General features: G+C 39.3%; 1 protein-coding gene across 1 annotated transcript in view; it reads right to left on the bottom strand.

The window, feature by feature from the left end:
- CDH8 (cadherin 8) overlaps nt 1-21,730 on the bottom strand; it is a 397,524-nt gene that overhangs the window by 109,607 nt on the left and 266,187 nt on the right. Inside the window, exon 8 of the mRNA XM_069548935.1 lies at nt 16,694-16,830. Coding sequence (XP_069405036.1) covers nt 16,694-16,830 — 137 coding nt within the window. The remainder of the gene's footprint in view (nt 1-16,693; nt 16,831-21,730) is intronic.

Consider the following 21,730-nt stretch of genomic DNA (forward strand, 5'->3'; position numbering starts at 1 on the left):
CTTTCCCATTGTATTGTTTTCCTCGATTTCTTTGCATTGATTGCTGAGAAAGGCTTTCTTATCTCTACTTGCTATTCTTTGGAACTCTGTATTCAAATGGGTATATCTTGGCTTTTCTCCTTTGTTGGGTCATATGGCAGTTCTATTTCCAGTTTTTTAAGGAATCTCCACATAGTAGCTGTACTAGTTTGCATTCCCACCAACAATATAAGAAGGTTCTCTTTTCTCCACACCCTCTCTAGCATTTATTGTTTGTAGACTTTTGGATAGCAGCCATTCTGACCAGTGTGAGATGGTACCTCACTGTGGTTTTGATTTGCATTTTTCTGATAATGAGTGATGTTGAGCATCTTTTCTTGTGTTTGTTAGCCATTACAATTGTTATCATTATCATCAGGGTCATCTCGGTCAGCACATTTTATGGCAGTGTTTCTAAAATTGAATAAAATAATCTAAAAAAAAATTGGCTTAAAACACATGGAGTGAGAGCAGTGCGAGTTCGATGTATAGTTTAAGTCATGACGGCATCATGCTCTGTTAATCCACTTGGTTCTGGAGGCAGGCCTGGTCCTGAGGGCACATTAGGTTTGGTCCTTGGACTGAAGCGTCAGTCTCTGAAAGTGCCTGGATGGCTCCCCTGCTCCTTCATCTCTGTGATGCACTTAATTTCCTCTTCCTGCTCATCGGCCTCTCTGAACGAGTAACAATACCCAGGATTTAGCAGAAGGCAAGTCTCTATCTCTCCTGACATAATGCTGTCTTTTGAGAAGGCAACCTTCTTTGATGAGACCCTAGAAATGTCACTTATAATGCTGATCTATTTCCACTGGGGCTAACTTCATTTTCCTTCTTCTCTTAACAATGACCAACGTTTACTGAGTTCTTACTCCTTAAACTGTATCAGGAATCCTACGAAACATGTTATACGTGCTATTTCTTTCAATATCCAACCTACATTTTGCTACTAACTATTTTATCAACATAATATCTAAGATAGAGGAATACTTTTTGCTGTTACCGTATCTCAAAGTAATTGAGAAAATAAATGCCTTCCTAAGGCCATAGTTCTTAAACAATTTGGTCTGAGGGCTTCTTTACACTTATTTTTAAACTTAAAAATAATTGAAGAGATCAAAAAGCTTTTATTTATTAAAAAAATGTTACTAACTATATCTCTCAATATTTACCAACCAGAAGTTATGACTAATTTTTTAAAAGCTTTTATTTATTTATTTGCTGGGTCTTAGTTGCAGCATGCAGGTTCTTTCAGTTGCAGCGTGTGGGATCTAGTTCCCTGGCTAGGGATCAAACCCAGGCCCACTGCATTGGGAGTGTGGAGTCTTGGTCACTGGACCACCAGGAAAGTTCCTACAACTAATTTTTACAACAAAATAACACACACATGCACATATTTCATTAGCCATTGAGCCACAATACTAACACACATCATGTTGTCTTTGGAAAACTCCACTCTCACACATGAGACCAGGAGAGAAAAGGCTGAAGCATGCGTATTATTATAAACACATTGTGACCTCATGAAATCACTGCAAATGTCTCAAAGACCTTAATTTACTCTCCACCATACTTTGAACATGCCATTTTAAAGAAGGATAAAAGGTTTTTGCCTCCCCTCCATATTCTCCTGCATATTTCAACCATTCTGTGATCTTTTGTTAAGACTAGGGAGTAGGAAAGACAGAGCATATACACTATAGACAGATGTTACCATTCACACCTTACAGTTGCTGAAATTGAGGCTTAGAAAAGAAAAGCACTTTTCCTAGCACATGACTTATAGGTGTTGTTTTAATAGTTTACAACCCCCCATAACTTTCTGTCCCCAAACCTGCGCTCTTCATTATCATGTTATGCTGAAGCCACTGAAGATCCATCAACCCAGGATGGATGAGACATTAGTAATGGTCTCATTTTACCCACATACTACAGAGAACTTGAAGTCCAGAGTTACCATTAAGAAAGGTCCTAGAATTGAATCTGTGTTTCCTGAGTGAATTCATCATACCCATCATCTCGCCTCTTAAAATTAGATGTTCCTGTAGTTGACACAATGCTTTTAGTATGTGTACATTAAGAAGAGGGACCAAGGATGTCCCTGGCAGTCCAGTGGTTAAAACTCCACGCTCCCAATGCAGGAATCATGTGTTTGATCCCTAGTTGGGGAACTAAGATTCCTCATGCCAGACTGTATGGCCCAAAAAAGAAAGAAAGAAATGAAGAAGGACCAAAGTGCTAACTTCATGACGTAGATGAGCCAAGTTTCTTGGCAAAACTATACTGAATAAAATAAACACACTACCTTATATGACTGTTATTTATTTTTATGGTTTTTATCCCAAGTAGACTATTAGCAACTCAATTCCTTGATTTATTTTCTTCCCAAATGTATAGTATCTAGTACAAAGCCTGGTATCTAATGGCACATTTGTACAAAGATTATATTTTCAACGATGTTTGTCCTGTTTGCCTATCTGTCATGCTTAGTAGTGCCCAAGGGTAGAGAGTTCAGGCTTTGATGTTAAACCCGGTGGATTTGAACCTTATGGTATTAGATCTTGATCTTATATATATTCCTTGACTTCCCTAGGTCTCACTTTGTACATTTCTGAAACAGTGCTCAGGATGTGTCCATCTCAGTATTGTTGTGTTTAGTCATTCAGTTGTGTCCGACTCTTCGTGATTCTGTGGACAAGGTTTGTCTGTTCATGGGGGTTCTCCAGGCAAGAATACTAGAGTGGATTGCCATGCCCTCCTCTAGGGGATCTTCCCTATCTAGGGATCAAAGCCAGGTCTCCCACATTGCATGCGATTCTTTACCATCTGAGTCACCAGGGAAGCCCCAGTGTTGTTATGAGTAAATGAAACAAATGTTTGCACACAGTGGTGATTGCCATTCTGCCTGAAATTAGGTAGCATCTCAAATTCTAGTTTGCTTTGATTGCCACACCCAGGCATTTAGATCTAGACACTGAATCACAGGAGATCATAGGAGAGTTGCTTTGTATGCATCCAGGCAACTTTCCCAAATCATGATTCTTATGATGTCCAAAGACGAGTGAGCTTCTCCAGCTCACAGCCAGACAACATATCTTGGGCATTCATTTTTATTTTCCTGTTGGCTAAAAAGCACAACAGAAAGGTCCACATGGAAATAAGTGACACATACAAAGGAGGCTCCTATAATCATAAAACAAACCAGTCCCCTTAATCACACATTTCCCGAGTGGATTCATGCTATTCTCTTTGGCCATAGCATTCTTGCTTTTCCTCTTCTCTTCTCCAAATGCAGTGCTGCACTTGACTCCTGGTGGGCACTAGAGAAGGCATCATATAGAACCGATGTCTTCCTCACATAGTAGTTAGGACATGTTCTGCCATTCTATTGGGCAACCTGTCTGTAGGCCAGTAGTTATTGCCCTACTGTAGAAGCCCCGCCTCCCGGCGGGGAACTGTATCGTACAGCCTGTGCTCACAGTGTCTAGGAGAGAGGGGCAGAAATGTGTTCGCCTCACTGAGGTTTTGGTATTCAGTTATTTGGTATGTTTAGTGATTAGTTTACTGGATCTTAAGTCTCTTTAAAATGGACACTACAAGGGACAAAATCATTTAAAGACCAAAGATAAAGGTCTCTAATTCAGTATTTCCCACTTTCACTAAGATCTCCTTTTTATATGCCAAAGGCCATAACTAACTGCCTTTTGAAACCCATGCCTAACCCATCACTACAGATAAATATCCAGATATTTTCAGATTTATTTTAGCTATCAGTTTCCCTGAGGAGTCACCCAGCACATCAATTCTGTCTTAGATGCTTTTTATATCTTTTCTTAAATAAACAAATGTAGGTTTCTATGGTATTCTGTGGAGTGCAGCCTTTGTTTCTTTGTAACTGCTACATAATTATATTGGAAATGTGAAAAACAATTCAGCAGGAAATCAAATGCTGGCTCAGTGTAGGTATTTTTAAATCCAGAGATACACAAATATTAACCAGCAACGAGATTTAGATACTGTGCCTAAAACACAATCTAATTACAAGCCTTATTTAAAAGCTAGGGAAATAAATAAATATATATATGTGCTCAAATAGGATATTTTTTACAAACACAGAGTTTCTTTACAGCACATTTAGAATTGTTTGTTTTGCTTAAAAAAAAAAGACAGTTAAATAAATTCAAGACAGAGACAGTTCTAAAAAGTCACTGTCTCTTAAACATCAAGTTCACAGCAGTCTACTTTAAAGAACAGGTAATGATGAGGACTTTCCTGACAGTCCAGTGACTAAGACTCTGTACTCCCAATGCTGGGGGCCTGGGTTTGATCCCTGGTCAGGGAAGTTGAACCCACATGCTGCAACTATGATATGGCACAGCCAAATAAATTAATATTTAAAAAAAACCAACAGGTAATGAGGCTTCTATTATTACCGTGATTGCTAAAAACAGAGACTATATTTATATCCTATTACATTATAATAGTATGATATGTGATAATAATACACTAATTTCATCTATATTATAAAAATACCATTCAGTTCAGTGCAGTCGTTCAGTCATGTCCGACTCTTTGTGACCCCATGAACCTCAGCATGCCAGACCTCCCTATCCATCACCAGCTGCCGGAGTCCACCCAAACCCATATCCATTGAGTTGGTGATGCCATCTAACCATCTCATCCTCTGTTGTCCCCTTCTCCTCCTGCCCTCAATCTTTCCCAGCATCAGGGTCTTTTAAAAAATACCGTTATAATATGGTATGTACGTATATATTCTCTGTATCAGCCAGCTGAGTCTTAGTTCCCTTTTGAATATTAGTTTCCTTTTAACCAATAAATAAATACATTAGATTGATCAAGGAAATTGTTGATGTTCACACTCACTGTTAATGGAACTTAGGTTGGAATTTATATTTGTTTGGCTACATAGTCAAAACTTTCCTTCCACGTTTGTCATCCAAGGTTTTATCCCTTGTTCCCCTTCTTCAGCCTATTATTAAGCATTCATTGTCAAATTATAGCAACAGGTGTGTGGAGCAGATTTCAGCATCATTCTAGGCTTATCTCAGTAGGTTACAGGAGCTTCAGACTTCAATATAAGGAGTCTCTTTAGTTTGTTTTAAATTTAGGAAACTAGAAGTTCCTAAAAATCCAAATTCCCCTGGAACAGATAGTTTACAGGTACAACTTTTAAATGTATGCTCCCCAACTGGACCTCCTCTTTCAGCAGAGAAAAGAGCCTCTCAGTGATACCCCATTATGTTCTAACCTATTTTATTCAGACATAGTCAAAGGAAGGCTGTGAACTCAAACTTTGAAAAGATGGGCCATCTTTTCTGTCTTACCATGAATCTTGATACGTCTCAGTAGCAACTTGCTGTCAGTAGAAGAAGACTGAGGTTCAGTAGTCAGAGATTTGGCTGAAGCATCAGATAAACCTAATATCAAATCCAAATTTAGCCACCCAAATATGGGGAGCTTCAAGTGTGTATCTTGGCTTTATTAGATGAGAGATGGTACCAACTTGTGGACCCGTTATGACGATTTAATGGATAAAGGGCACTGGAAGAGCTGGAATGCTGCCTAGTATACAGTTCATCACAAAGGTTTGCAATTTCCAGCAGTATTTACTGTACCCTGTTTCCCATTAGCTTTAACCAGATGCCAATTTCCATTCATTGAAACTTCATTTCTAATGTAGCTTTAGTTTTTTCTGAATTAGTACTGCAGGGACTGTAGCAATGGTTTTCAAAGTGTGGTCCCTGGAACAGCAGCCTCAGCCTCGCATGGGAACTTGTTAGAAATACAAATTCTTTGGCCCGGGAATCTATGTTTTAACAAGCTCTCTGGGTGATTTTGAGCCACCATCACAGCCAGAGTCTTCCCTTTCTCATTCTCCAGACTCTCTGTTTCACCCATAGCTTAGTCTGCTGCTAAATCTGGGATGCTAATATTCTGAATGCTACATTTCCCTTATTTTAATATTTCTATGTATTTGATGGAACCCTCTGACATAGAGAATAAGATCATTTCTTGTACCTGGCATCTGAAAGATATCATAATTTGCTCTACTTAACTTTCCAACCCTATATTCTTTTCTCTCTGGAGTTCTCTGATCTTCAGAAGACTTGATCAAGATGTATGTTAATTTTAAAATACATCTTTGACAAAAACCTACTGTTATCTTATGGCCCTGACAAAAATATACCTTCCACAATGGATCTTTGTAGAGAAGACTGTCTCTCCCATCCAATGGAAAAATCCCACCCTACTGAAAATTACATGCTTTCTAAGTAAATGATAGAGTTTCAGTGCTTGCCTTAGAGACAGTTTCTTTACATTCTAGCTCATTGCTTCTTTGTGACAAAGAGCATAACTCTTGACCTTGGGAAACATGTGGGATGGACTCTTGCCCTATAGTCACTTCAGGAGCAAGAAAATATTAGTATCATAAGTGAGGATTTAGTCACTCAGTCTTGTCCAAGTCTTTGTGGCTCCATGGACCGGAGCCCCCCAGAATGTGAAGAGACAACTCATTTGAAAAAACTCTGAGGCTGGGAAAGATTGAAGGCAGGAGGAGAAGGGGATGACAGAGGATGCGACAGTGGATAGCATCACTGAGTCAATGGACATGAGTTTGAGCAAGCTCCGGGAGTTGGTGATGGACAGAGAAGCCTGGTGTGCTGCAGTCTATGGGGGTGCAAGGAATCAATCATGACTTATGATCAACAATAACAAACTGAGGCTTTAGAGTAACCAATGCCCCGTCACCTCAAATTAGACAGAAGCAAGTTATCCTAGTTCAAAATTCTACCATCCAGTGGCCACCTGACCTGACACTGAAATGCTAGGTGAATAGGGGTAAATTCAAGATGGAATTGGTGTCTATTTTTGGCCCTGGCTTTTAAGCATTGGATTAGGGAGTCCTATAATCAGAAAACGTGCTGCATTTTCATTCTTTAGGCTTTGCTGCTTTGTAACCTGCTTCTGCTTGTTCAATACAGATCAGATTAAACGATAAATGGGCTTGTTGGGTAATGAAGTGTGGGCTGGCATAACTCAGGGCTTGCCTCAGGCTCTCAGAAGGAAGAGAAGTAAAGGATCTTAGATCAGAGGGCTGGTTCCTTGTGGGCAGAGAGAGGGAACCTGGGGCTCCTCTCTGCCAGCACCTTTCTCATGGTTTCTGTCCCTGACTCTGCAGAGGGCTTAATATTCTATGGGAGAGCTTCCCCTTGAGCACAGTCAATGCCCCACAATTTTCACACAAGGAGAGCACAGTCACTCCTGTCCTTCATGCCTCAGCTTCAGTCACTCAGGAAAGAATGACTAAAAGCTTCAGAAAGCCATTGTGCCAATGTGCTTGTCAGCTCGACTTTTAACAGAGAGCTGAGTGGGGTATATTAAAGCAGATATCCTCTCCACCAATGAATCAATAATGTCTGTTTAGAGTCGGAAGTCATCAGGCTAATATCTTGTGGTATTAATTCAGCAAACATTCACTGGGAGACCCCACAGTGCTAGGCTCCCAGGATAAAACAGTGGTCAATAACAAAGCAATAATGTCTCATGAGAACAAGAACTTTATCAATGTATTTTCAGGGAATTCCTTGGAAGCCTAGTGGTTAGGACTCAGCACTTTGACTGCTATGGGTCTGGGTTTGATCCCCTTAGTCAGAGAACTAAGATCCTGTAAGCCACAAGGTGTGGCCAAAAAAAATGTACTTTCAAAACCTCAGGCAAATAAATGGGTATTTTAGGCCTCAACCAGTCACTTAAAGGCAAAACACATGGATCTTTGAGATCTGACAGCAAAGGAACTTAACCTGGCTTGGATATCAAGAAATATTAATAATAGTATTTAAAGCTTTCACTAGTGGTCATGTAGGAGAAATTGTCGTAGTATTATAAATGTGCTAGCAGATTTATAATAAATAATACCAATTGTTACTTAAGCTGAAATTCTAAAGAATCCATAGCTAATGAGGTCACAGCTGTTAGAAATATTGTGTCCAGTCCTTTTTCTCAAACAAGTAAGGGGTTGGAGGAGAACATCTGGGATGTACATGTACTATGATGAGAAGAGGAGCCTAGAAGGGAAGTACCTGCGTGTTGCCTACAGAGCTGTATCATTTTTGGTCGTGCATCACTAAGATTTAGTATTCCCGTCTGAAGTTACTTTTTTAAAAATGAATGCCCACAATATTTGGAAATGCCACCTCCCCATCAAGAGGCGACATTTATTTCTCCACTCTGTAAACCTGCTCTTGGTAACGTGACCTGCTCTGACCCATAGGATCTGCAGCAAATTGAGACCTAGCAAGTACTAGCTCCTCCATGGAGTCGCAAAGAGTCGGACACGCTGAGCAACTAACACTTTCACTTTCATTTTCATGCATGAGCCCAAGCGGCTGGGGGAAAAGGGAGATCTGAATGATAAATTTAGACAAAGGACTAATAGTCTATGTTTAAACTACTAGTGGGCACCAGGTTCAGTCTGGAGAAGGTCAGAGAGGAGGATGAGGATGAGGGGAGAGGGGCACTAGAGAGGGGAAAGAAGAAATGTTAAGTCCTTTCCATATGCCAGGCTCTGTTTTATGCATTTTACCTGTATTATCTCATTTTGTCATAACATACTGCAAATATATCAACTGAAGCTTAAAGAGATTATGTGGTGTATTCAAATCACATCTAAAGCATATTTTTGGCTGTGAAAAATCTGCCTTCATAATTTGTTTTTACCTAGTAACCATTACTGCTTTCTGAGAAAGAGGTGACAGATACAACCTTGGTTTGGGTAAGAAGGAGGCTTTTAAGGCTGCCAAACTGGCCAGGACTGAGGAAAAAAGCTCCTCCTTTTGGACACATGTTTGTAGAAAATTCTACCTCCCAAATCATCTTAAGATGATACTGCCTCAAAAACTCAGTTTGTATATTCTCAAAATAAAGCTGGGTGGTTTTATCTGATGACAAGAAAGCTAAACTTTTAGGACTATCCTCTTTAATTATATGAAATGATAAAATTAATGTTTGCTTTATAACTACTGTTATAATAATATTAACATAAGCATTGTCACCAAGACTTTACTCTGTGTTAGGAAAGATATTAGTATGTAAGCATAGTCACTTCTTATCACATACCTCTAAACGTGTTTCAGTATATCCCGCATTTTAGAAATAGGGAATCTAAGCCACAGAGAGAAGTTCAGTAACTTATCAACTGAGTGTGGATGAATGGAAAAATAATGATTTCATCTAAGCAACCTGATTTATAAACTTGCTCACTGAACTCTGACTGATATCTGCGTTTTCTTCCCAAGTCCACGTGCGTCCTTTATTTCCGGAGAAACCACTGTTGTTGTTTAGTCACTAAGTTGTATCTGACTCTACTGTGACCCCATGGATTGTGGCCCACCAGGCTCCTCTGTCCATGGGATTTCCCAGGCAAGACTACTGGAGTGGGTTGCTATTTCCTTCTCCAGGGGATCTTCCCGACCCAGGGGTGGAACTCGTATCTCCTGCATTGGCAGGTGGATTCTTTTACCACTGAGTCACTGAGGATAAATCATCCTACTATTCTCCAGTTTTTATAATGTGCTCACATATCTAGGATCTCCCCAACCTGCCCCCCTCTATCCAATACCCTCAAACCTGGAGATTACCGTTTGCTGTGACTGGTCAGCTTGCTACAACTTGTACCTGAAAAGCTTGAATTACTGTTTGCTGTGTACCTCCGGTAATTATCTACAGTCGTCTACAATAAGAGCTACTGTCAAGGATTTGAGGAGGGTGGTTTATAAGAGAGACCAGGGCAAGACACAGGGGTAAAAGCCTCTTACGTTCTGTGTTTTTCTAGGTTAGGACTAAGGAGCTGTTAGTCATAGTGATGTCTTAAAGGAGTTCCTAGTTAAAATCTGTATCTCCAGCCTCCATCTACAGGCTTTTTCTAAATAGACTAGAACAAAGAGAGGGGCAGAGAGGAAAGAGATGGAGAGGTGGTGGGAGGAGTTCGGCAGAATGGATGCATTCAAAGAGGAACAAAGAGGAACGAAAGGAGACATCAAGTGGATATTCAAGTAAGTGGAGTAGCTGTGCACAAAACGGGCACGATAGTGGTTAAAACTGGTGTGAGTTGCACACAGAGTGATACTCATTTGGGCCTGCTTCTCCTCGAACTCGGAATGACACAATGACACTCCCATTCTTCTGTCAGGGAATCTTATTTTGGATGCTGCTCTCCTTCCCAGGAGCCCGTAGCTTCCCCTTCACTTCCCCATAATGGATTCTCCACTTCCCTTCATTATAACCTTTATTGTTAAAAATATTGATTGCTACCTTACAGCACGTGTATGCTTGCTGAGGTAGGGTATAGTCACAGGAACTTGCCATGTGCCTCTGTTCCCCAAGAGTCACATCGGCCATCTGCTGCCACAGTTTTTCTGATACTTAGGAGCCCCGTAACCACTCCAGCCCTGAACTTCACTGTCCACCTCAGACTTTAATCATTCTTCCCCTTCTGTGAGTTACCTAACTGGACAGCGGCTTCTCTCCATCTGCTTCTACTCAATTCTTTCATTATTTGTTATTTCTTACAATACTTGCTTGTTTTTATTCATTTTTTTCCGGCTGCATCGGGTCTTAGTTGTGGCACATGGGATCCGGCACTGCAGTGCACATACTTAGTTGCCCTGAGGCTTATGGGATCTTTGTTCCCTGACTAAGGATCGAACCTGCAGCCCCTGCACTGGAAGGTGGATTTTTAACCCCTGGACCATCAGGAAAGTTCCTGCTTCCACTCAATTCTATACAAGGGAAGGATACTGATCTTAAAGAAGCGCTAGCCTTGATTATGCCACAGGCAATACACAGAGAGATTACATCTTTTGAGCGAGATCCTGATATAAAATCTGATGTCCTTATTAGTTGAAGCAGGCTCTCCAAGAATATGCCTGCTTCATTTCGAGGGCCTTCCTTTAGGCACAGATCAATCTACCATGCCTGAACCGGGGACAAAAGGAAGGTCAGGAAACAAACTCACTGGTTGTGCAGTGAAGAAACACAGCTGCACCCAGCAGTAACTCACAGGACATGATTACCAGTTTTCTTGTTGTGGGCAGGAGAAGGGATGAAAGACAATATAAGCCAAATAAATAATTTAAAATTAAACTATTATTCAAAACCTAAGGTTAGGGCTGTATTAACAAGAACATGTGCAATTTATTTATCAATTTCTAAAGGTTATAGATATACTTTGAGCTAAGAGGTAGAGTACTGTCACTTTTAATTCAATCCTTGTGTGTGTGCATGTGTGTGTGAGTGCTAAGCCGCTTCAGTGGTGTCTGACTATTTGGGACTTTATGGACTGTAGCTGGCCAGGCTTCTACATCCTAAATTTAAAGGAACAATTATGATTCCCATTTCATAGATGGGAAAACTGGAAGCAAGAGAGGGGAAATAATTTGCCCAGGGTTATATGGGCAAGATGAGGCCAACTCTACCAACTCCAGGACCTAAGATTTCTCTAAACAATGAGCTCCCTATAAAGATATGTTTTTCTTAAGTAGCCCGGGTTGGACAAAGCAAATTATTGTGGCAACTGGGCCCTATGCCAGGGAGAAACATTCCTTAAGTGCTATCAAACTAGTGTGTTCCCTGGGAGATTTAACCATCATTAGTGAAAAGCTTCATTTGCAATATTGTGTGCAGCCCACTGTAGTGGGCTAGAGCAATGCATTATCGCTAACTCAAAGAGATTAATTTAATGGGCAATTATATGCTTCCTGCTTTACAATACTTTCAGGTAACCGACAGTAGTCCGCTTTCTGTAAATGTCAGCTCCCTGCTCTCAGGTACATGATGTCAGTGGGTTTCCCCACTCTCCATCCCCCATCACCACTTTCTCTGAGAAGGACACTCTAAAACTGGCATTCAATACCTCTGAAATGCCCCTGCAGAGACTGTATTTCCCTTACCGTACCCTCCCTGCCCTGGTTTCCTTTCTCTGACAGCTGTGCTTGTTACTACGTTGCTCTCATAGGTACGTCTATACCTCTCTGCCCAACCTAAATGAATCTCATGCCTCTTCTGACAAACCTTAGCTCAAATATCACCGATCACCAATAAAGACCAAAACACACAAACAGAAGAACATCTCCTCTCTCTCTGCCTTCCTTCACAACATTAAAACAATGTTTATAATATATATTAATTGCAGTAAAATTAATGGTTCCGTAGGTGCTCAGCAAATGCCATAACTCTGGTTTAAATACTAACCCAGGAGACTGGGGTCAGCTGGATATGTCGAGTTCTCTGTGAATGTCATTGAAAAACGTTGTCTCCCTAAAGGCACTGTTTTCTGCTTTCTAGTCTCTGTTCCTCAGTTTCCTAATCTCAAAAATGAGCATAGAATTCCAGTCTGAACAGTTCCAAAGCCTGGCTTTGTCCACCAGGCGGTTTTCCTCCCTAGGGTTATAAGCGTTAGAATAGGAGGTTCTGAGTAAATGCGGGCTTGTTCTTTTCTCCACTGCACTCTTCTCCCTGCGCCAACCTGCTTTGTAGAGAAGAACTAATTTCATTGGATTGCTTCAGGTAATGATATAGCAGTGTCAGAAGCTCAATTTAAGCAAGAGAATGGAAGAAGAGAAGATATAGGAGAGGGTTCCTCCTGAAGAAGGCTTCTACGAACTTGTAATCTGCAATTAAACAGCATTGGTAGCAAACCTACCTCTGAACCCTTTGCTCTCTTTGAAACTCTGGGCAAGATACTTAACCTTCTGTCTGAATTTCCTTGACAGAAAAATGCATACAATAATGGTACCTATTTTCAAAGAGTGACGTGAGAATTAAAAGCATCATGGGGATTACATAATACTTTTTCAGTGTTTAACTAGCTAAATTTACTTTAAGCCGTCACCACCATGATACACAGCAGTTTCAAGCCTTAGGATAGTTTCAGGAGAGGGGGCTGCTGCTAGTGAAGCTACTTAGCACAGATGTAGCAGATTACAAGCCTAATCTCCTGTTAGTACTTGGGCATCTAACTGCCAGCTCATGTAATGAGATGTGCCTGTTGATCACGATGGCAAGTTAGATCTATTACCACTGAAATACTTGGGAAATACACACAGTGAAGCATCTCAGCCTTGGTTAAGTGAATCTGACACAAGAGGATAAAGGATGACATCTCCATTCTCATTAAGAGATAACAGATGGACTTTCCTAAAATCCATTTTTTAGCTTAATTTCATTTGCTTAAATCTTTTGTCTGAAGAGATGGTGCTCTGAGAGTAGTTTTAAATTGTTCTCCCTGGAATGAATATTTCTTTATCTTTATTAGAAGCTCCCCCTATGGGGTTCTATTGTCCTGGGTGGTTTTAAATATTCATCTCATCCAAATACAATAAATCTCCCTTTAATATTTTTTTCCAGGACATGATCTGCGGCTTCAGAAGATAAACATTACATGATGCGCTCAATAATAAAACCAAGTCAAAATAAGTTTCTAAGCCATTTTCATAGTAATTCCAATTTTTCTTAAGTTCTCTGTGATCTTATTATTTTGAATTCTGTAACTTAATTTTACATTTAAAATTTCTAGATTTATGCCCACGTCAGCTTATATTTTATAGCTAAAATTAACAGTTCTCTTTTATACTTCCAATCTTGTTGGTTTCCCTCGTAGCTCTGTCAGTGAAGAGTCTGACTGCAATGAAAGAGACCTGGGTTCAATCCCTGGGTCAGAAAGACCCCCTGGAGAAGGAAATGGCAACCAAGTATTCTCGCCTAGAGAATCCCATGGACAGAGGAGTCTGGCAGACTACAATCTATGGGGTCACAAAAGTTGGACACAAGTGAGCGACTAAGTACACACTTGTTGGTTTTAAGACAGTTACATGCAAAAATTCAAAAAGAAATGTTTAGTTTTCAATCTCTGACCAAAAAAAAAAAAAAGAAAAAGATCAAAAGAATGATGCAATAAAAGATGAGATAACTCCCACTGATGTCAACAGAATAAGGTAAGTTTGGGTTGTGTACTTTTAATTCTATAAGGTTCAAAGAAAAGCTTTGGGTGGCCATATGAACAGAACCATTTCCTGTTCGGTCTCTTTATGGAGCTAACTGTAAACTTAAGTCTGGGATATAGTCAAGTGGTTTCTCTCGAGCCATAGAGGAAAAATTATCTGGTCTATATTTCAATAACTTTTAATTAATCAATAGATGTCCACTGAAGCAGGTTTGTGGTCGCACCATCAACTGCTTTTATTCCCAGTACTCATCACCTTCTTCCTCGCCTCTATGTCATTCTTTATGGATATATCAGCAGATTTCAACCCACCGTTCATACACAGGTGCCTCTAGAAAGGAAACTCCAAGAGGACCAGATGTTTTTTGCCTGTTTCGATCACTGCTATATCCCCAGTCACTAAAAGAGTGCTTGGCAAGAACCAAAGACTCAATAAATAATTACCGAGTGAATGAATGAATGTCTTCCCTATTGGGCTTGGTACCCTTGCCACCCTAGAGTTAACAGCTCATTACCCTGGAGCATCTGCATTTGGATCTGTCTTCCTTACTTGTCTGTGATTCCTTGCAAATGAGTTGTTTGTTTCTGGATTGCCCCTGAAATCTTTCCTAACCACCTGTTCTGTATATTTATTTCCTTTTACTGTACAGAATAGAGTACATGGAGTCTTATGATCAGGGCCTTCTTGATGAACATGTAAGTGAAGGCAGCCAACTCATAAAAAAAGAAGTCAGAGATTTAGGCAAATTCAAGTAGGTTATTATGTTCAATATATGAGAAAATTATTTTGATGGTAATTGTTGCCTGCATACTTTAACAATAACTATGGTCATTTAGACTGGGGATCCGAGATCTAATGCCTGATGATTTAAGGCGGAGCTGACATAGCAGGTGACGTATGTAGTAGTTTACGTACGTAGCTGACGTAATAGAAATAAAGGGCATGATAAATGTAATGAGCTTGAATTATCCCAAACCATTCCCCTGTACCCCTGATCCATGGAAAATATCTTCCATGAAGCTAGCCCCTGGTGCCAAAGAGGTTGGGGACCACTGCTTTAGAGCATTTTTATATAGCCTCAAACCAATCTAAATAGATACAGTTTTCCTCAGAGGCTTAAGCTGACATACGGCTTCAATACTGTAAATGATAAATATTTCACATCTAGATGGGGTTAACATTGCTAAAAAATAAAAGTTACCAAATGAGATGCTCAGTTTTCGTTATCCCTTAATGTTACAAGGCATAAACTATGAGCAGAGCAACATACTAGAGAAGAAAGTGGTACTCCTAATAAGGAAAAGCACCTAAGCTTCCAAAGCGCTTCTTTCAAATTCCATATCAAGCTGTTTCTTGGCCTGCTTTGAGGCTGCCAAAAGATACGTTCTTCACTCTCGAATGGTCACTTTTTCACACAGTGGTTGTGTCTTATGTTTTGAATAAGACTCCATGGAAGACACTACCCCCACATCTCAAAGCAAGGAAAACCCATGCCTTTCCTGAAGGTCTAGATTACTCTTCTTGCAGACATATTTATCATGAATCTCAGAGACATTGACTGTGAAACTAGAGCAGATTTAGAGAATGCAAAGAGCAGAGTTTAGGGCTCACATCCTTTACATATTTGTACCCATGAATCTTTTTTATTGTGAACTTTTGTTTCCTTATTCAGATTCCTTCTATCCCAGTCCCCTCAAGAATGCACTGTCATCTCCCTTGAACTTGTATAAACTGTGAAGTCCTTCATCTCCTTTATAGAAAGAGGATATTCAGATAACATGCAGAATGTCTTTTGCTTGGAAATAAAATGAACATCATATCCCCTTTGCAAGGGGGATTTAATCTGTACGATTAAAACACAAAAACAAAACCGGTGAGGCAAAGTGCAGGTTCTCATAGACAGGAGAGCACTAGATTTCACCGAAGAGCTATTGTTTAGAGACTCCATGGGAGTGTCAGCAAGCGCGATCTGAGAAGCTGTGCTCATTAAAAATGGGCAGAAAGACTAACATATGTTATTTTAACAACCCTGGAACCTCCTCTGGAAAAAAAATAAGGCTTGCATTTTCACATGTAATTTAGGAAAAATTTTATATTGAAGATGTAATTTTAAATAGTCTGTGATTACTGTTGTAAAACACATTAATTCTAAAAAACAAACAAACCATAATCTCATCTCCCCAAAATGATATGTATTGATACTGTAAATTTTCTTTTTATAATTTCTGCATTTATATGTGTATGTGTATATGCATAGCTTAAACGTGTGAGCAATCGTTTCTATATTGTACATAATAATAATGTTAGTGTCCATTTAAATTATGGAATTCTTGAATTCTACTTTTGCCTACCCTTTTATACTAAATCTTTCCCATATTTTAATATGCAAAACATTGTTTTTAATGGCTGAATAATGGATATAAGATGCAAGAATACTTGCATGTAAAAATGTTTCCTTCCCACATATATTGCAACCGTTTGGTAATTTACCACAGGGTAAGTTATTTCATGTTGAGATGAAGCATTCCAAGTCTCCTTGGGAACAAAAGTTCTAATGCCAAAATATCTAAAAGAAACAGGACCACTTTTCGTATGATCCCTAGGCATAAATTGAACACAGGCACACAAGGAAGAAATGAACAAACCCAGGCACTTACTGATTTCGGTAGCAATGATTGTTATGTTGTGCCACACACTTAATTCTCTGTCCAGCGGTGTTGCAAGTGTTATCTTCCCATCATCAGCATTAATGTTGAATTGTCTCTCCAGGTCAGTGTGCCGGTCGATGGAAAACCTGCAAGACAGACACATCTGTAATCTACTTCAGTGTCTATATAACCCACACATTCCACAGCAGACCTGTAGTAATCCTTAGAGAGCCACAGTTGTGAAGCCAAATGAATTGGTAAACTCAGTGGCATCCTAATTTGTAAAACAAAATGACTGAATGAGGCACAAGAAACTTAACAATTATTGCCCAAGGAGTCATTAGCTATATATGCAACATGGAGGTCATAAACTGCCATCAGTTTCAATAGGTAACATCTTCAAAAATGGCTGCTGATGAGTTAATTGGACAATCCATCACTTTTATTGGACAGCTTATGAGAATTAGCAGTTGCCACAAAATACCATATAAAACAATGAACTCAAATCCAAAGGAGGATGGTGCTAGACAGCAAATTATTTATGGTGGTTCCAAGGAAATGTGTGTTTGTGTTAAACTTAGATTTGACTGCACAATAGGTATGTGTTTTTGTTGCTGTTGCTGTTGGTTTGTTTTGTTTTCATTTTAAGTAAGGTATATATTTAGGCTTCCTATTCATCTCTGTCCATAGAAATCAGATGTTTTCTGATTCTCTGGTAAATATATTTTTTTTAAATTGGTCCAGATATTTTAGCAGATTTAAAACTTTAATGGGTAGGTTGTTAGTTCTGTTGAGAAAACTTTTGGATAAGGCAGACATTAAGATGCTCTATGTCTATAGTCAAGTGCTTCTCAGGAACACTAAGTAACAAGACCATACAGGAATTACTTTTTTACCACATTTACTAATATCCTAGGAAACACACGGCATGATTAGAAAAACTGGTCCACAAATAAAGAGTGGAATAAAGTAAAACAGGATGAAATGGAGGTTCAAATAAGGATTGTGTGTGTGTGCTAAGTCACTTCAGTCGTATCTGACTCTTTGCGACCCTACAGACTATAGCCCACTAGGCTCCTCTGTCCATTGAATTCTCCAGGCAAGAATACTGGAGTGGGTTGCCATGCCCTCCTCCAGGGGATCTTCACGACCCAGGGTCTCTTGCATTGGCAGACAGGTTCTTTACCACTAGTGCCACCTGGGAAACCCTCAAAGAATTCCCCCAAATTTTTATGTTAAAACCCTAACTCCTAATGCGTGATGGCATTTGGAAACAAGGCCTTTAGGAGGTAATTAGGGTTAGAATAAGTCATTAGAATAGGGCTCTCCTGTGGGATTAATGATCTTATTTTAAAAAAAGAAAAGAAGAAGGGGACATAGGCTGTCTCTTTTCTGCTCTCTGCCAAGGAGGATTTAAGAAGACAACCATACCAGAAAATGTGCCCTCACCATCCAGTGGATCTGCTGGTACCTTGATCTGGGACTTCCCAGCCCCCAGAAACAGTGAGAAGCAGATTTTCGGTGTTTAATCCACCCTGTCTAGGATACTTCATATCTACAGAAGCCCAAACTAAGACCAAGGTCATGTGCAATCCCATCTAGGAGGCAGGACTGAAGAAACCCTTCATGGTTGAGGGGACCTCCTAAGAAGTCTACATGAAATCTGTTTATTGGTACCCATTAACACTAAATACGAAACGTGCTCCATGGCTATTTGAAGCCAGGTGTGTTTTCTTTTTCTGTGTGTTCTTATGAACATTCATTATATCATCACGACCCTGTATGCAAGACAGGGAAAGAGACACAGAAGTGTATAATGGACTTTTGGACTCAGAGGGAGAGGGAGAGGGTGGGATGATTTGGGAGAATGACATTCTAACATGTATACTATCATGTAAGAATTGAATCGCCAGTCTATGTCTGACGCAGGATGCAGCATGCTTGGGGCTGGTGCATGGGGATGACCCAGAGAGATGTTATGGGGAGGGAGGTGGGAGGGGGGTTCATGTTTGGGAACACATGTAAGAATTAAAGATATTAAAATTTAAAAATGAAAAAAAAAGGAAAAAAATAAATTAAAAAAAATAAATTAAAAAAAAGAATAAAATGGCTATTATAAGAAAAAATAAATAAAATTTCTCATAATTTTGTATCTGTAGGTTTGTACTGTTAACATTTTAGTGGATTTCATTGCAAACATATATACATGCATTTTTTGCTTATCTACTTATGCATATCTACTTGTTTGTATCTATATCTAATTCCAGGAAATAGTGTAAGACAGGGAAGCCTGACATGCTGCAGTCCACAGGGTCGCAAAGAATCGGACACAACCTAGCAACTGAACAACAACAACGACAAAGAGGAGTGAGTAAACGGATGGCTAGAGGACAGACAGACATATAGGGATACGGATAACTCCTTGCTCCTTTTAGCCATATCTCCTCATTAGAAATGGTATGCATACTCCTTATCAGTTCAGTTCAGTCACTCAGTCGTGTCCGACTCTCTGCGACTCCTTATACCAGATGCAAATATTAAGAAAAAGACATTCCTGTAAATCCTCTACACCAATCACAAGCATCATTAAACATTCTGGAATAATATTAAAAAGTACTTAATTTTATTGACAGGTTCTTCTTCCCTGTGGCTCAGATGGTAAAGAATCTGCTTGCGATCCAGGAGACCCAGGTTCAATCCCTGGGTCGGGAAGATCCCCTGGAGAAGGGAATGGCAACCCACTCCAGTATTCTTGCCTGGAGAGTCCCATGGACAGAGGAGCCTGGCGGGCTACAGTCCATGGGGTCACAAAGAGTCGGACAGGACTCAGCGACTAACACTACTACTACTGATTTTATTGACAACAGTGTGTTGCTAACTTCCTTGATAAAACCATGTACTAAGAGATCATAACTCCAGGTATAATAAAGACTTAGATATAAAGAAAACAAAGACACTGGCTTGCATCTATACACCAGGAATTTATAAAACAATCCCTTGCCTAACCCCCAGGATGATTAGCAAAATTCAGAAAGGATTTAAGAACCTAGAGACATAGCTGAATTAACAGTGCTTGCAAAATAATCCTGAGCATGAGGAAGTAAGTGTTCATTGCAAAACATCTGAATCTGTTGTATTACCAAAAAAAAGACTAAAAATCATTATCCTGGGGAACAATGATTGTTGATTAGACCAGTGAGGTTCCACGTTTAACTGTAAAATAATAGACATGTGTTTTGCTCCAGATATCATGAACACTCTGTTAAAAGATCTAAGTGATGTCCAGAGGCTTAATTATCACTATCTGCATCATATTCATAAATAAACTTTGCATGCATTGCTGGGTTCTAATAATTTTATTATCTCACTGCTGATATTTCACGCATTCATGCATCTGCCAATTTCCCAGAGGCCACAGAAAACGAGGTTGGAAACACACTGCATGGCTATTTGACTGCTGTCCAGTAAATGCCTAGAACTTCTGGCCTAGAAGAAGCACTGGGAACAAGGACAAGAGTTTTGGAAGCTGACATTTAAAAAAATACCCTGTTTGTGTAATCCCTTATTTAAAACTGTACCATGCTACCTTGACATTGGAATAAATTATATCTCTATTATTTATATATTGTTGTTTCTAGGATAATTAATAAATACCCCAAGCCTCAGTTTCTTCACTGGCCAAATATAATACTCAAATCAAGGTCTGGTTGTGAAGATTAAAAATGAAACATAAATCAGTCTTCAGTAATTAGTAAGTGCTGAAGATATGTTCATCATCATCACATCATGGTAATAACATCATGTCCCATTAAATGAAGCTTCATAAATTTTCCTACTCGGAAGGCCCCCTTCTTACCAGTTTATAAATAGCATAAATGTGGAAAAAACATTTGGGTGTTATTTAACTCCCATAATTCTAAAAGAGACAGGGATATTTTTCTCATTTTTTAAAGATCCAATTCATGACAGACTTTATGGGGTAAGTCATAAGAATTTATAAAATACAGCCTTTTAGTAAGATCAGAGGTAAGATTGTCATAATATTACAAGATTACACAATGGGAGGAACTTGATGGAAAAAAAAAAAAAAACGCTTAAAATTCAGTTTAAAGTCTACCTCTACTATATAAAGAAGACTCTTACTCCCTTTGCAGACAATTTGCATATTTTATAGCCTAGTAGACTTCATGGTAAAGGCTGCCCAGAACTGCTAAATAGTTCAAAAATTCAGACTTAGCACAGTCAATAAGCACGCATTAAACACCAAATGTATACCAGGCACAGTGCTAGATGGCTCTTTCTTTTTGCATCTTTCTCTTTTTGGTGTCTTGTAAAATGAATAAAAGAAAATCACAGGTGTGATTTCATCATGTTAGTAATCGTTTTGTGCCTTTGTTACCTAATCTGTTAAATGGGAATTATAATAGGTTTTGTGAGATGTAGACAAGGTAATACCTATAGAGCACTTATTGCAGCGCCTGGCACATAACGAGTGCTCAATAAATATCTACTGAAAATCTCTGATGTTGCCATTACTCATCTGGAAACAGTAGGTTTCTACTGATGAATCCCAGGCGTCTCTTCACGTTTAAGTCAGCATTCCTTTTACTCCTTGATTTTCTTTCCCTGTACCAGTTCATCTGGGTTCTCATATCCATGGAAGCAAAAGCATGGAGGGTATCACTTTAAGTGACAAATTAAAGCCAAGGAGAAGGAGCATGTAGAGAGGCTCTTCCTTCCACTTCTAGCATCATTTTAACATCCATTTTTCTACCACCTTTTCTGACCAAATCTCCATTCCATGAACTGACCGTTCCAAGTTCAAAGCATTATTGGACACATTCACTTTTTATTCATGTTGAATACTATATGAGTGTTTGTTATCATAGTTAAAATTAATTACTTTTTAACACAAGTTTGGATTAAAAACAAAAAAAAACTGCACTCCACATACCACTTTTAGGAATGCTCTCAGAAGATGCTTGCTCCCCACTGATAGCTATGCCACTACACTGCTAGTTGCAAAGATTCAGCTTGCTTTCCTCT

Source organism: Ovis canadensis, chromosome 14 (assembly GCF_042477335.2).
Source record: "Ovis canadensis isolate MfBH-ARS-UI-01 breed Bighorn chromosome 14, ARS-UI_OviCan_v2, whole genome shotgun sequence".
NCBI classification, from domain to species: domain Eukaryota; kingdom Metazoa; phylum Chordata; class Mammalia; order Artiodactyla; family Bovidae; genus Ovis; species Ovis canadensis.